This window comes from Mustela erminea, chromosome 3 (genome assembly GCF_009829155.1).
Source record: "Mustela erminea isolate mMusErm1 chromosome 3, mMusErm1.Pri, whole genome shotgun sequence".
Taxonomy (NCBI): Eukaryota; Metazoa; Chordata; class Mammalia; order Carnivora; family Mustelidae; genus Mustela; species Mustela erminea.
The window spans coordinates 46,904,343-46,917,634 of NC_045616.1; the positions used below are offsets into that span (position 1 = coordinate 46,904,343).

The 13,292-nt window shown below is 36.9% G+C and overlaps 1 protein-coding gene across 2 annotated transcripts in view; it reads right to left on the reverse strand.

Annotated features, from left to right (window-relative positions):
- SLF1 (SMC5-SMC6 complex localization factor 1) overlaps window positions 1-13,292 on the reverse strand; it is an 80,448-nt gene that overhangs the window by 49,720 nt on the left and 17,436 nt on the right. The window contains exons 1-3 of one of the 2 annotated variants that reach the window (XM_032335743.1): window positions 11,977-12,197; window positions 6,815-6,977; window positions 105-248 (exon numbers count right to left, since the gene is read on the reverse strand). In XM_032335743.1, coding sequence (XP_032191634.1) covers window positions 105-119 — 15 coding nt within the window. In that variant the 5' untranslated portion in view covers window positions 120-248; window positions 6,815-6,977; window positions 11,977-12,197. Of the gene's footprint in view, window positions 1-104; window positions 249-6,814; window positions 6,978-11,976; window positions 12,198-13,292 lie in introns of those variants that run through there. The other variant, XM_032335742.1, reaches the window with a different exon arrangement.

Here is a 13,292-nt window from a genome sequence, read left to right on the forward strand (position 1 = left end):
CTCTGATTTCAAAATTCGTATAATTTCTACCATATGCTCCCCCCAAAATAATGATGCAAGAACCAGAAATGTACATTTTTAAATTTTTGCCCATAAAGTTTTACCTGGGTCCTACACATGGTCTCTTTTAAGGCACCTTTGATTTTAAGAAATCCCTTATCTTTCCAGAAATCTTTGTTTTTTTCCTGATTGCTGTGTTTATTCCAAACAGAATGGATCTGGGAATCTTCATCATTCTGAATTTCTTTCTGTATGTATATATAAATGGTTCAGACAATCAATTTAGTATAATAACAATATGTACTTTACATTATCCAACATTATCTAACTGCAAAAGAAGGTAAAATTCCTCCTCCTAAATAAAATTATTAAATGGTAGTAAATTCTTTCAAGGAAAATAATTCAAAACAAAGGTCCTGAATAACAAAGTGACTTCTGTGTATCTTCAAAAAATACAATGCTTTGTTGGCCTAGTAACAATCAAGCCTTTTCATGAATAATCATGAACAGAAATGTTTTACCTAGTTCCAGTCCAAGTTAAAGGTACAATATAGATAAAAATAAGTTTCAGATTAGATTACTTCTGATTATTTTTCAGGTTTTTACCGATAAGACTTCTAAATCTGCAAGTCTACTACATACACAGAGGAAAAGAGGCCTAAAAGAATTCACAGCTCTTATTTTACTTGAATAGCAATAAACAATTACTTTTGCCTAACTCTTTATCAAATATTTAAATTTTTCTTGCTAAGAAAAACAAACTGAATTCATAAACCACCTACCAATGATGTTTAAGACATTTGCATATGTACCTATATATAGAATTCTAAAAGTTCAGCAAAATAAAGAGATGGAAGTAAAAATGAGTTCATGACATATACTACAATGCACTTAAGGAATGGTATTCAGAGATTCCTGATCTTTACAAAGAGATGAGAGAATCACTGTCCTCTAAGGGAACAGTTATGATATAAACTGAAATATGTAAGGCCTATGGTGTCATCTTTGGTTCCCTTTCACCTGTCCTGGGATTCCTATGTAGATGTGAGGGTCTTTTAGCAGATTGCAATCCTCCAATCAAAGAACAATTCCTGAGAGTACTTGATTGACTTTCTTTTTATTCAAGAAAGTAAAACTGAAAACTAAGAAAAATGAAGAACTTTCCTTCTTCCTATTCCAGGCATCAAAGAAAGAATTACTCTGAATGTACAAACCATAATTATTGTTAAGGACTACTTGAAGTGGGATAAAAGTGACTTTCTGGCTTTAAATTTAAAACTGATTGACAATGGGAGGATACATCCTTACAGCCCAGAGCATTAAGAAAGGTCTAAAATACAGAATGAATTAATCCTACATAGATTTCAGTAATCTAGTATGATCCAGTAAAGCAAAAGAACATTCCATTATCATTAACGAGGCAAGAACATACTATTTTCTAATCTTAGATCTATTTACTTATGTATCTATTTCAAGAAGTTACATATTGACCTGTGAAATAAAATGTACAAAGCAAGTACCTTACATAAATTAACTAACTAAAAACCATAACCTGACAAATGAGGACATTTGGAAGCTTTTTAGAATAATATATTTTTTATAGAGTGAAATGATCAATATGTATTTTTCTCCAAATCACTAATACTTTAATTGAATACTTTAATGAAATATATAGGAAGTATTTTCTTTATCTGTAAATATTCATTGCTTATTCCTTATTTCTTTTAAAAAATTTTTATATATTTTTTTATTATTTCAAAGAGAGTGAGAGAGAGAGAGAGCACATGAGTGAGCAAACGTAAGAAGCGAACTCCCTCCTGAGTGGGGAGCCCAAGGTGGGGCTCGATCCCAGGACGCTGGGATCATGACCTGAGCCTAAGACAGATGCTTAAGCAACTGAGCCGCCCAGGCACCCCTCTTATTCCTCATTTTATAAATATTTCTTTGGTGCCAACTATATACTAGGCACTGTGTTAAGTGTCTCCTATATGACCTACAAAAAAAAGGCCATGTCTAGTCTCTCTTATATAGTACAATTTGTGTTCCAAATAGATGACCAAAGCCTACTTATTCAGTAAATTATTCTATTATCTAGGAGTAGAGTAGCACAGCGTGGCAATGACAGTCGGCCTGGCTTCTGATTCAGCTATTTGATGGGGTTTATTGTTTTACACTAGGTATAGAGAGACTATTGTTTTACACTAGGTATAGAGACCCAGGTATAAGTCCCTGGGTCTTATTCCTTGATTCAGCCATGGCATTCACCACACAATTCATGACACAGGATACAAAATCAGAGAGGCAAGCAAAGAGTGCTCTACATGGTTCTTTGCTAGTATCCATACCCTGATTCTTAAATGTATCTGAAGATCTTAAGATTTACTACTAGTGGGGCGCCTGGGTGGCTCAGTGGGTTAAGCCGCTGCCTTCAGCTCAGGTCATGATCTCAGGGTCCTGGGATCGAGTCCCGCATCGGGCTCTCTGCTCGGCAGGGAGCCTGCTTTCTCCTCTCTCTCTCTCTGCCTGCCTCTCTGCCTACTTGTGATCTCTCTCTGTCAAATAAATAAATAAAATCTTTAAAAAAAAAAAAAAAAAGATTTACTACTAGTTATGGCACTGTTAACAGCATTAGGTATTTTTAACTACCCAGAAAGAGACCAGGTGAATATCAAGGTTACCTACTAATACCCCTACAAACCCAAGGTTACCTACTTATAACCAAATGTGTATAGGAAAGGGCAGTTAAGGAAAGAAGTCTTAAATTTTTGGTCTGACACATGTCAGTTGCAGGAGCATGGGCAAATACTCGAAGCTTATTGTACTTCATTTGTACTTCATGTACTTCATTCCAACTATAAAATGAGGCTATAATACATACACACAGGAATATGATGTTTTATAAAAGTAAGGTTAAGGGTATATAAGAGTGCCTGGCTGGCTCCATCGGGAGAGCATGCAACTCCTGACCTTGGGGTGTGAGTTCAAGCCTCATGTTGGGTGCACAAAGAAAGGAAGAACAGAAGGGTGGGATGGAAAGAAAAGAAAGATAAGTAAACAGAGAGATTGATTAAGGGTGCATAATGCTTAGCAGAGAGAGCATGGCACATAGTAATCATTCAATAAATATTAGTCTACAGTAACAGCTGTAATAGTTCTCACAACAACCAAAGTAAGATAGTATTAGCTTCTATGTACAAAGGAAGAAACTCAGTCTCAGGATAGAGGACTTTCCTGTGCTCAAAAAAACTAATCAGTTATAAATCTGGGTCACAAATCAGTTGATCTGCCATTAAAAAAATGAATGTTTTCTTCTATCATTCCTACTGTATTTAAGACTTTTCTGCAGTTCAATTTTAATTTTCTTTCTTAGGCAGACAGTCAAAAGAAGTTTTAAGTATTCCTAAGTATCCTCCTTTTTTGGGGAACAAGGCCTTCCTTGGGCCAAACAATTGAGATATATTAGTCATTTGTTCCTCTGCATTCCTCTACCTTACATTTGAATTTGCCAAAGCACAATACACACTAAATTAAGTTTCTGTGTTCTGTTTTCACCACGAAATAGTAAGCACCTTGAAGCCTAATATGTGGTCTTACTCATTTTGCTTAGTGCACAGCATCATGCCTGGTATATCAAAAGTCTTCAATAAATATCTACAAACCTGAATTAAATAGATTCCTAATTCTGTTACTCAGGAGCTCTCTTAAAAAAAAAAAAAAGAGTATAAGCAAAAAAGTATAAGCAGGTTAAACAAAAGTTTTTTTAAACAATTGCTTGTTATTTTTAGCTCCTTCATCTTACACGGCAATTCTCAGAAGATACTTCAGAATCCATCTATTGAGGAATGTGATATGCTATATGCTGAAGTGGTAAAAGAAAAGAAACACATTACCATGAAGTTAACTGTTTTCTTCTCAGAAGTTATCACAAAATGCCTTCCTTATTTAGAATGTAGTTATGAACTCCTAGCTGCCTAATCCAGAATTCATAAAACAATGTATTCTAAAACAAATGTAAGTTATAGAGTATCTGCTTTTACTTGATATACTATTGCTGCCCTCCAATATTTCAGCAATTGTATCTGAATGCCATCAAATTACTGCAATAAAATAAGACTATGGATAAAGTATATCATAGTTTATACTTTATTCATTTGTTTCCATAGAAAAAAAAAGAAAATTCAGATACTTTTACTAATCTAGTCAAGAATGCCTTTCATTCTATTAACAGTTAAACTGTTCAGATAACATAGGAGGCTTTTGGCAGCAAGTAATAGAAAACCAACTCAAAGTCATGTAAATAATATGGATGTTTTATTACCTCACAGCATGGTAATGTGGTCCAGTGCTAAGACAGGTTTCAGGGTTGGCTAAGTATCTTGGCAAGGATTCACATTGTGTGTCTACATTTTGCTATCTATAGGTTTGGTTTCATCTTGAGGATGCTTCCCCTCATGGTCAAAAATTGGCTGCTAGTAATAATTTAGATTACATTCTCCCATGTTCTTATCTAATAGGAGCCAGGCTGCCAGAGGCTATCTCTTCAGAAGGATGAAGAAACTTCCCAGAACTTCTTACATATTACTCTTCATCTCCCACAGATCAGAACTGATTGACATGCCCATTCCAAGACCCATCGTTGTCAAAGGCAACAAGATCATCTATAGTCCAAGCAGATTCATCCCCTGAAATAAGGTCATATTTCCAATCTACATTGCTGCTACTCAGTACGGAAGGGTAACTACAGAACAATGTATTATATACTCTTGGAAGACTCAAAGAAACTTCATAATTTCTCTATTAATTTAACACAAAATGAGAACTCATGTGCCAAGCTTTATGCTAGATTATTCAGATATAACTGTGGAAAAGAGAGGTATCATCCTCATGACATGGTCCTTTTGGTTTAGATGGGGAAAACAGATTTTAACCACGTAATCAGACAGTTGATTCCTTGAAGAGGCATCATTATAACTGGAATTTGAATGATGAAGAGAAGGCAGGCAGGCACAGAGGGTGAGAGTACTGGGGAGGACCTTTCCAGGGAGAAAAATTAGCTTTTGAGAAAACACTGAGATAGGAAGTAGCTTAGCCTGTTTAAGAAATTGGGAGAGGGGCGCCTGGGTGGCTCAGTGGATTGAAGCCTCTGCCTTCCGCTCAGGTCATAGAGTCCTGGGATCGAGTCCCACATCGGGCTCTCTGCTCAGCAGGGAGCCTGCTTCCTCTTCTCTCTCTGCCTGCCTCTCTACCTACTTGTGATCTCTGTCTGTCAAATAAATAAATAAAATCTTAAAAAAAAAAAGAAAAGAAATTGGGAGAAGGCAGTTTTATTATACTATAGTTGAGCACAGAAAAAAATTGAGCAGGATACACCTGAAAGGCAAGACTGACAAGAATTCTGTGGGGAACTTTAAAGCCATGTTGGAAGTTTAGGACTTTATCCTAAAAGCAATGGGAAGCCACTGGAGAGTTTAAGTAGGACAGTGACAAGATTAGAATTGTTTTACACAGAATATTTTGGATACTCTGAATGATGTAGAATAGACTAGAGAAGAAAAAGGTAAGAGTAATTAGTACACTATCAAGAGTTAAAAGGTAGAGAGCACTTAAGAGTCTATTTTAGGAGGACAGAGGAAAGATGATGAACTCAGTATGATGTTAATATAGGAAGAGGGAAGCACTGTGATTTGAATGGTATTTAAGATGATAAAATTAAGGGGACTTGATTGGCAAAATGTGGGGAATAAGGGAGAGGAAGGTTTCAAGGGTTATTAACAGGTCTCTACATAAGTTAGATAAAGGGTTATAGCATCTATTGAGATGGAAACATTTAAGGAGTCAGTTTTTCCTACAAGATCAAGGTGGCGTTTTTAAACATACTAAGGTTTCTGTACCTTGAGTGACCCTTCTTAAAAATTCTTTTATTTCCAGAGAATTTCTTCTAGGACTGTTCCCATTCAAACAACTTAAGTGGCCTTTGTACCAAATGGGAATAAGGAGGTAGAGGAACAGGACAGGAAAATATTTCTAAATCCTTACAAAAAAGATTTAGAAAGACTTACTTCTAAATCTTTTTTTCCCATGGGAAAAATACCTTCAAATTCTTAAATCATACGATGGTTCACTGCTACTTTATTTGTACTCTGACATAAAATGCTAAAATTAGTTTGTAGTAAACATCCTACAAATTCTTAAATCATACCATGGTCCACTGCTATTTTATTTATACTCTGACATAAAATGCTAAAATTAGTTTGTAGTAAATATCACTAAAACATAGAAAACTAAAATAGAGACTCAAAAATAAGACATTTTATATTCAACAAGCAAACTTCTTCCATATTTATTAGAAATAATCTCAAATATTTAAATAATTGAAAGCAACTGCCTTTAAAAATATGTCACTTTAATTATAGCTGACCTTTGAAGAACATGGGGATTGGGGCACCAATACCCCCCCGATGTCTAAAATCTACATATAACTTGTAGCCCTCCCCCAAAACTCAATAGCCTACTGTTGACCAGAAATCTTAGCGATAGCTGAAAAATGTATTTTATATATGGGTTACATCCTCCATTCTTATAAAGTAAGCTTAAAAAAAAAAATGTTACTGAGAAAATCATGAAAAGAGAATATATTGAGAGTATTGTACTGAATTATTAGATCTGTTTATAAATGGATGCATACAGTTCAAAGGTCAACTATACTTCTAATCACTGTATTTTTAAACTTTAGAACGTATTTTAATTTTTAACATATTTCACAGTATGGATATTCTATAAACACTAAAAATTGATTTTTACTTATTTTACTTACCTCTAAAAGAAAATCCCCTAGATACTGAATTGGATAAAATGGAGCCTTAAAATGGTCTTTTTCTTGCTCAGCCTTGATTCTTGCATTACTTGCAATCACATGAGTTATTCCACTTGGTGAACTTTTTGGTAAAATAACATTTGCTTTTCCAGCCTCCAGAACTCTAAATAAAAATGTAAAGAGTACAAAAAGAACTTAAAAAAAAAAAAAAGCATATTCAGTCAAATTATCTAAATCAATTACTTCCTAGGAGTAGGCGTGGAACTTTCTGAAAGAATTAAGTCCCCCTGAGTTGAGTGCCATGGAGAATAACTACTGCAGTGATTTCTTAAATTATAACTTGCTCAGAGAAGATGTTAAAGAAATCGCGCTCTTCTGTTTACCCATTTCTTGATATGGAAAGACTTTTTAAAAATCAAGCATGTTGAATTTATTCCTTAAGGAAAAATCACCTCCATAAGCCAAAAGAATAATGAAAGAGGTTGAATGTAGCTACTTCAGAAGGCAACCACCTCCAAGGAAATCATTCTAAACTACAGAAAAGGAACTACAGTTGCTAGAATTCTTATAAAAAAATTAATTCTTGATTAACTAACTTTTGACATCCCAAAAGTTTCATGAAAGTTCTGTGGCTGCTTAGGATTTAGAAAGTCACAAGAGAACACTATTATCACTTAACATTAAGAAAAAGCCAAATGATCTACAATATCTTAACTTTTCACAAACCCATCAGAGAACAAAGATAATAACCAAGCAAGGAACTTAACTTCCCTAAGAGTGATAATGATAAGCCCCTTTGTGAAGAGACCGGATACTCAAAAAACTATTTCATTTTGCCAGGGTGCAGGAGAGAAGTAGCTGTCATAAAAGTAGGTAAAACTGTAACAAATTTAAGGGCCAAAGGCAAGTACCATGATGATTTATAGTATCTGGGAGTTACTGACTCAAGGAAAGTTCGCCCTCACTTGAAACCTCTTTGCCTCAGTAGTCATGAAAAAGATAAAGGGCAGATAACATTCCCTACTGGGTAGCACAAGTGGGCCAGTGAGGACCAGCTGATCACCAAAAGATAGACATTAAACCTGGTCCACTTCCCTGGATCCTTCGCTCACATGAAGAAAATGTCCTAAGTTATTTGGGTAAGGTCTTAATATACTTTTAGAATCCAGGAAAAGATGCACTGCTTCTGTTGGGAGAACATAAGTAAAATCTATGTGCCCTGAGAAAGGGGCAGGAAAACCTCCTGCTGCATTGCCCAAAAAAGGGTACACCATTTCTGGACGAGGGATAAAGGCAAAATCCATCTGTCCCTGGGCAAGTGGCAGAAGAAATGCCACTCAAACATAGGTTTCCGCATCAATACAAAGCAGAAATCTAACACTGGGGCAGAGGGTGGAAACGGTCTCTTGCCAAAACCCTGCCGACAGATACAAAGCAGAATTTGGCTGCCATGGGTAACTGAGACACAAGTACTGAGAAAGTGCCAACACCAGAGAACAAGAACACAAAGAATATTTAAGACTGAAGTCTACCAGCAGAACCAAAACATATCTTACTCTTAGCCTCAACCTAGAGAGGAGTAACAAGCAAGAGAGGAAGAGAATGACAAGACAGTCCTCCTGTGACCCAGCCATGCAGGGACTACGGAAAGCTGACAGTGAAGCAAAAACATCGATTAAAAACCCCAAGAACCGCCTGGGTGGCTCAGTGGGTTAAAGCCTCTGCCTTCAGCTCAGGTCATGATCTCAGGGTCCTGGGATCGAGCCCTGCATCGGGCTCTCTGCTTGGCGGGAAGCCTGCTTCCCTCTCTCTCTCTGCCTGCCTCTCTGCCTACTTGTGGTCTCAGTCTGTCAAGTAAATAAATAAACTCTTAAAAAAAAAAAAAAAGAAAACACCCAAGAACCAGGCCAAGCACAAAGAAACTGTACTCCACTGCAGGAGTAACCAGAAAGGATGCACTAAAGGTATCTATAGCACTAACAAAATCTAAAACCTGCTCAAAAACTGACAAGATTAACTCAACTAACAGCTTTACAGAAAAAAGTAAGCCCATTTTTGGACATAAATATTTATTTGAGCCTCCACTGATCTATATGTGAACTCTTACACATGCAAGAAAACAATACAAGACATACACAAAAGAGAAGAAACCAAACCACTGTCAAGAGACAGAGGAATATAAAGCACATTTGCTAAAATTATCAGAAAGTGACTTTAAATTAACTATGACTGAAATGTTTGAAAATACAAAGGAATAAAACTGAATAAACTGCATTAAGAGATCAGGAACTGAGTACATAAAAATGGTGGAAATAAAAGTTACACTATCAAAGAATAATCTCTTTGACAGGCTTAAGAATAGACTACATTCAACCAAGGATGGAATCAATGAACTTAATGATAGGTCAATAGAAATTATCCACCTGAAACAAAAAATGGGAAGAAAGTTAAAAACAAAACAAAACAGAACATACAGAAACTGTGGAAAAGAATTAATTGGCCTAAAACACAGGTAATAGAGCACAAGAAAAAGACAATAGAATTTAAAACATAATGGCTGAGAATTTTCCATAATAAAAGATAAAAAGCCAAACATCCAAGGTCAGAAACTCCATGCAAATAATACGAACAAATAACAGATAATACATAAGACACACACACATTTGGATACATTATCAAACTGCTAAAAACCACAGGTAATATCTTGGTTGTTGTTGTTTTTTTTAAGATTTTATTTATTTATTTGACAGAGAGAGATCACAAGTAGGCAGAGAGGCAGGCAGAGAGAGAGGGGGAAGCAGGCTCCCTGCTGAGCAAAGAGCCTGATGCGGGGCTCCATCTCAGGACTCTGGGAACATGACCTGAGCCAAAGGCAGAGGCTTTAACCCACTGAGCCACCCAGGCGCCCCAATATCTTGCTTTTAAGATTTTAATTTCCAATTGATCATTACTAGCATATAAAAAACAGTAATTTTTATGTAGTGACTTATTACTCTGCCATCCTGCTGAAATCAATAATTACTTCTAATAGCTTTTCCGGATAAATTACTTAGTATTTAGCCATATCTTTTGGAAATAAAGAGAATTACTCTATTTCTTTCTATCTAATTCTATGTTTCTTATTTATTTTCTTTGCCGTATTGTACTATCTAGTACCTCTAGTAAAATCCTCAATAGAAAAGGTCAGAGTGCAGAGCACCTGGGTGGCTTAGTCAGTTAAGTGTCCAACTATTGATTTCAGCACAGGTCATGACCTCAGTGTCTTGAGATTGAACCCCATGCCAGGCTCTGCACCGGGGATGGAGCCTGCTTAAGATCCCTACCCTCAAGTCCCCAAGCTCTCGTTTTCTCTTAAAAAAGAAATGGTTAGAGTGAGCAACCATTTCTTAATTCCTAATTATGGAAGAAAAAAAAAATCCATGATATTAAATTTATCTATTTTACAGTTGTCAGTCACTCAGACTGAAGACACAAAATCTCTTAAAAATATTTGCAGATAGAATCTGCAATTATTAAAAATGGTAATATACCATGATGAAGTACAGTTTATCTCAGGAATACAAGTTTGGTTGAACGTTTAAAATTGATCAAAATAATTTACCATATTAACAGAATAAAGGAGAAAAGCCAATAATCTCAACAGATGCACATAAAAACATTCAAAGCAATCAGTCCATTTATAATTGCATCCCAAAACATGAAGTGCCTATTATTAAACTTGGCAAAATATGTACTAGATTTATATAGTGAAAACTAATACATTAATGGCAGAAATTAAAGACCTGAAGAGATAAGGAGTCTATAAATAGGACAACTTGACATTGTTAAGACCTCAGTTCTCCCCAATTTGACCTATTCATTCAATACAATTGCAATCAAAACCTGAGTTTGCTTTGTTGTAGAAATTGACATGGTGGTTATAAAACATATATGGAAATATAGAAATTCCAGAACCACCGAAACAGTTTTGAACAACATAAAGTTAGGAGGTTCACCCAACCTATAAGATTTCAAGACTCATTATAAAACTATAGTAACCAAAACTATGTGCTTTTGGTGTAAGGTAGACAGATACCAATGCAGTAAGAAGCCCAGAAATAGACCACACAAATATACTCAAGTGATTTTTGGACAATAGCACTAAAGTAATTGCATAGCAATTGAAATCTTGCACATTGCTAGGAGGAAATATAAAATAGTACAACTACTTCAGAAAACAGTTTGGCATTTCCTTATAATGTTAAATACACAACTGCCATCTGAGCCAGAAATTTCATTCTTGGTATTTACCCGAGAAAGAGAAAAACAAATATACATGAAGACTTGTACTCAAATATTCATAGCAGCTTTATTTATATTAGCATAAGAGGAAAAAACCCCCAAAAATGAAAACAAAAAACAAATGTCTATCAATGGGTGAATAAACAGTGATATATCTGCAAAATGGAGTACTATTCAGCAAGAAAAAGGAATAGACTCCTAAAAACACACAATAACCTGGATGAATCTCAGAAGTAATGAGTTAAGCAAATGAACTATATCAAAGGAGTATATACAGAATAATTCCACTTACATGAACATTAAAGAAAAATCTATTGTATGGTGACAGAAAGAAAATCAATGGTTGTCTTGTATTGGTAGGCACTAGTAAATGTGTAATGACAAGAACATTGTAAGATTACATAAATGTTGGAGGAGGAGTCAAGATGGCGGAGAAGTAGCAGGCTGAGACGACATCAGGTAACAGGAGATCAGCTAGATAGCTTATCTAACCATTGCGAACACCTACAAATCCAACAGGAAATTGAAAAGAAGAGCAACAATTCTAGAACCAGAAAATCGATCACTTTCTGAAAGGTAGAACCTGCGGAGAAGTGAATCCAAAGTGATGGGAAGATAGACTGCAGGGGGAGGGGCCGGCTCCCTGCAAGCGGCAGAGCAACGGAGCACAAAATCAGGACTATTAAAAGTCTGCTCCACGGAGGGACATCGCTCCAGAGGCTAAACCGGGGGGAAGCCCACATGGGGTCAGCATAACCCCATGTCCCGCAGGGTCACAGAAGGACTGGGGGTGCCTGAGTGTCGCAGAGCTCGCAGGTATTAGAGCAGGGAAGCTGGCTACAGCAACAAAGCTGAGGAGTGAGCTCTCAGCTCGGGCTTACCTTGAACTGGTCGCAGGCTGGGTGAGCTCGGAGCGCGGCCAGAGGCCACGGAGACAGAAGCGCCTGGGCGCTTTTCTCCAAGTGTGACCGATTGAGCACTTTCCTCCAAGCGCAATCACAGGCCAGGGAGACGGGGGCAGTTGGGCGCTTTTCTCTGAAGGCGCACTGAGGAGCGAGACCCCGAGCTCTGGCTCCTCCGGGCCTGAGTTGGGAGGCCGCCATCTTCATTCCTGTCCTCCGGAACTCTACGGAAAGCGCTCAGGGAACAAAAGCTCCCGAAAGCAAACCCCAGCGGATTACTCAGCCCGGCCCCTGGTAAAGACAGTGCAATTCCGCCTGGGGCAAAGACACTTGAGAATCACTACAACAGGCCCTCCCCCAGAAGATCAACAAGAAACCCAGTCAAGACCAACTTCACTCACCCAGGAGAACAGTGGAATTGTAGAGGAGGAGAAAGCAAATCTTAACTGGACGAAATAAGAAGACGGAAAAACTCACCACAAAAAAAAAGAACAAGAGGCAGTACCAAAGGCTAGGAACCTAATCAACACAGACATTGCTAATATGACAGATCTAGAGTTCAGAATGACGATTCTTAAGGTTCTAGCCGGGCTCGAAATAGGCATAGATAATATTAGAGAAACCCTCTCCAGAGAGATAAAAGCCCTATTTGGAAAAATAAAAGAACTAAAATCTAACCATGTTGAAATCAAAAAGCTATTAATGAGGTGCAATAAAAAATGGAGGCTCTTACTGCTAGGATAAATGAGGCAGAAGAAAGAATTAGTGACACAGAAGACCAAATGACAGAGAATAAAGAAGCTGAGCAAAAGAGAGACAAATACTGGACCACGAGGAGAGAATTCGAGAGATAAGTGACACCATAAGATGACACAACATTAGAATAATTGGGATTCCAGAAGAAGAAGAAAGAGAGAGGGGAGCAGAAGGTATATTGGAGAGAATTATTGTAGAGAATTTCCCTAATATGGCAAAGGGAACAAACATCAAAATCCAGGAGATGCTAAGAATGTCCCTCAAAATCAATAAAAATAGGTCCACACCTCGTCACCTGATAGTAAAATTTACAAGTCTTAGTGACAAAGAGAAAATCCTGAAAGCAGCCTGAGAAAAGTCTGTAACATACAAGGGTAAAAACATTAGATTGGCAGCAGACCTATCCACAGACACCTGGTAGGCCGGAAAGAACTGGCATGATATATTTAGAGCACTAAACGAGAAAAACATGCAGCCAAGAATACTTTATCCAGCTAGGCTATCATTGAAAATAGGAGAGATAAAAAGCTTCCAGGACA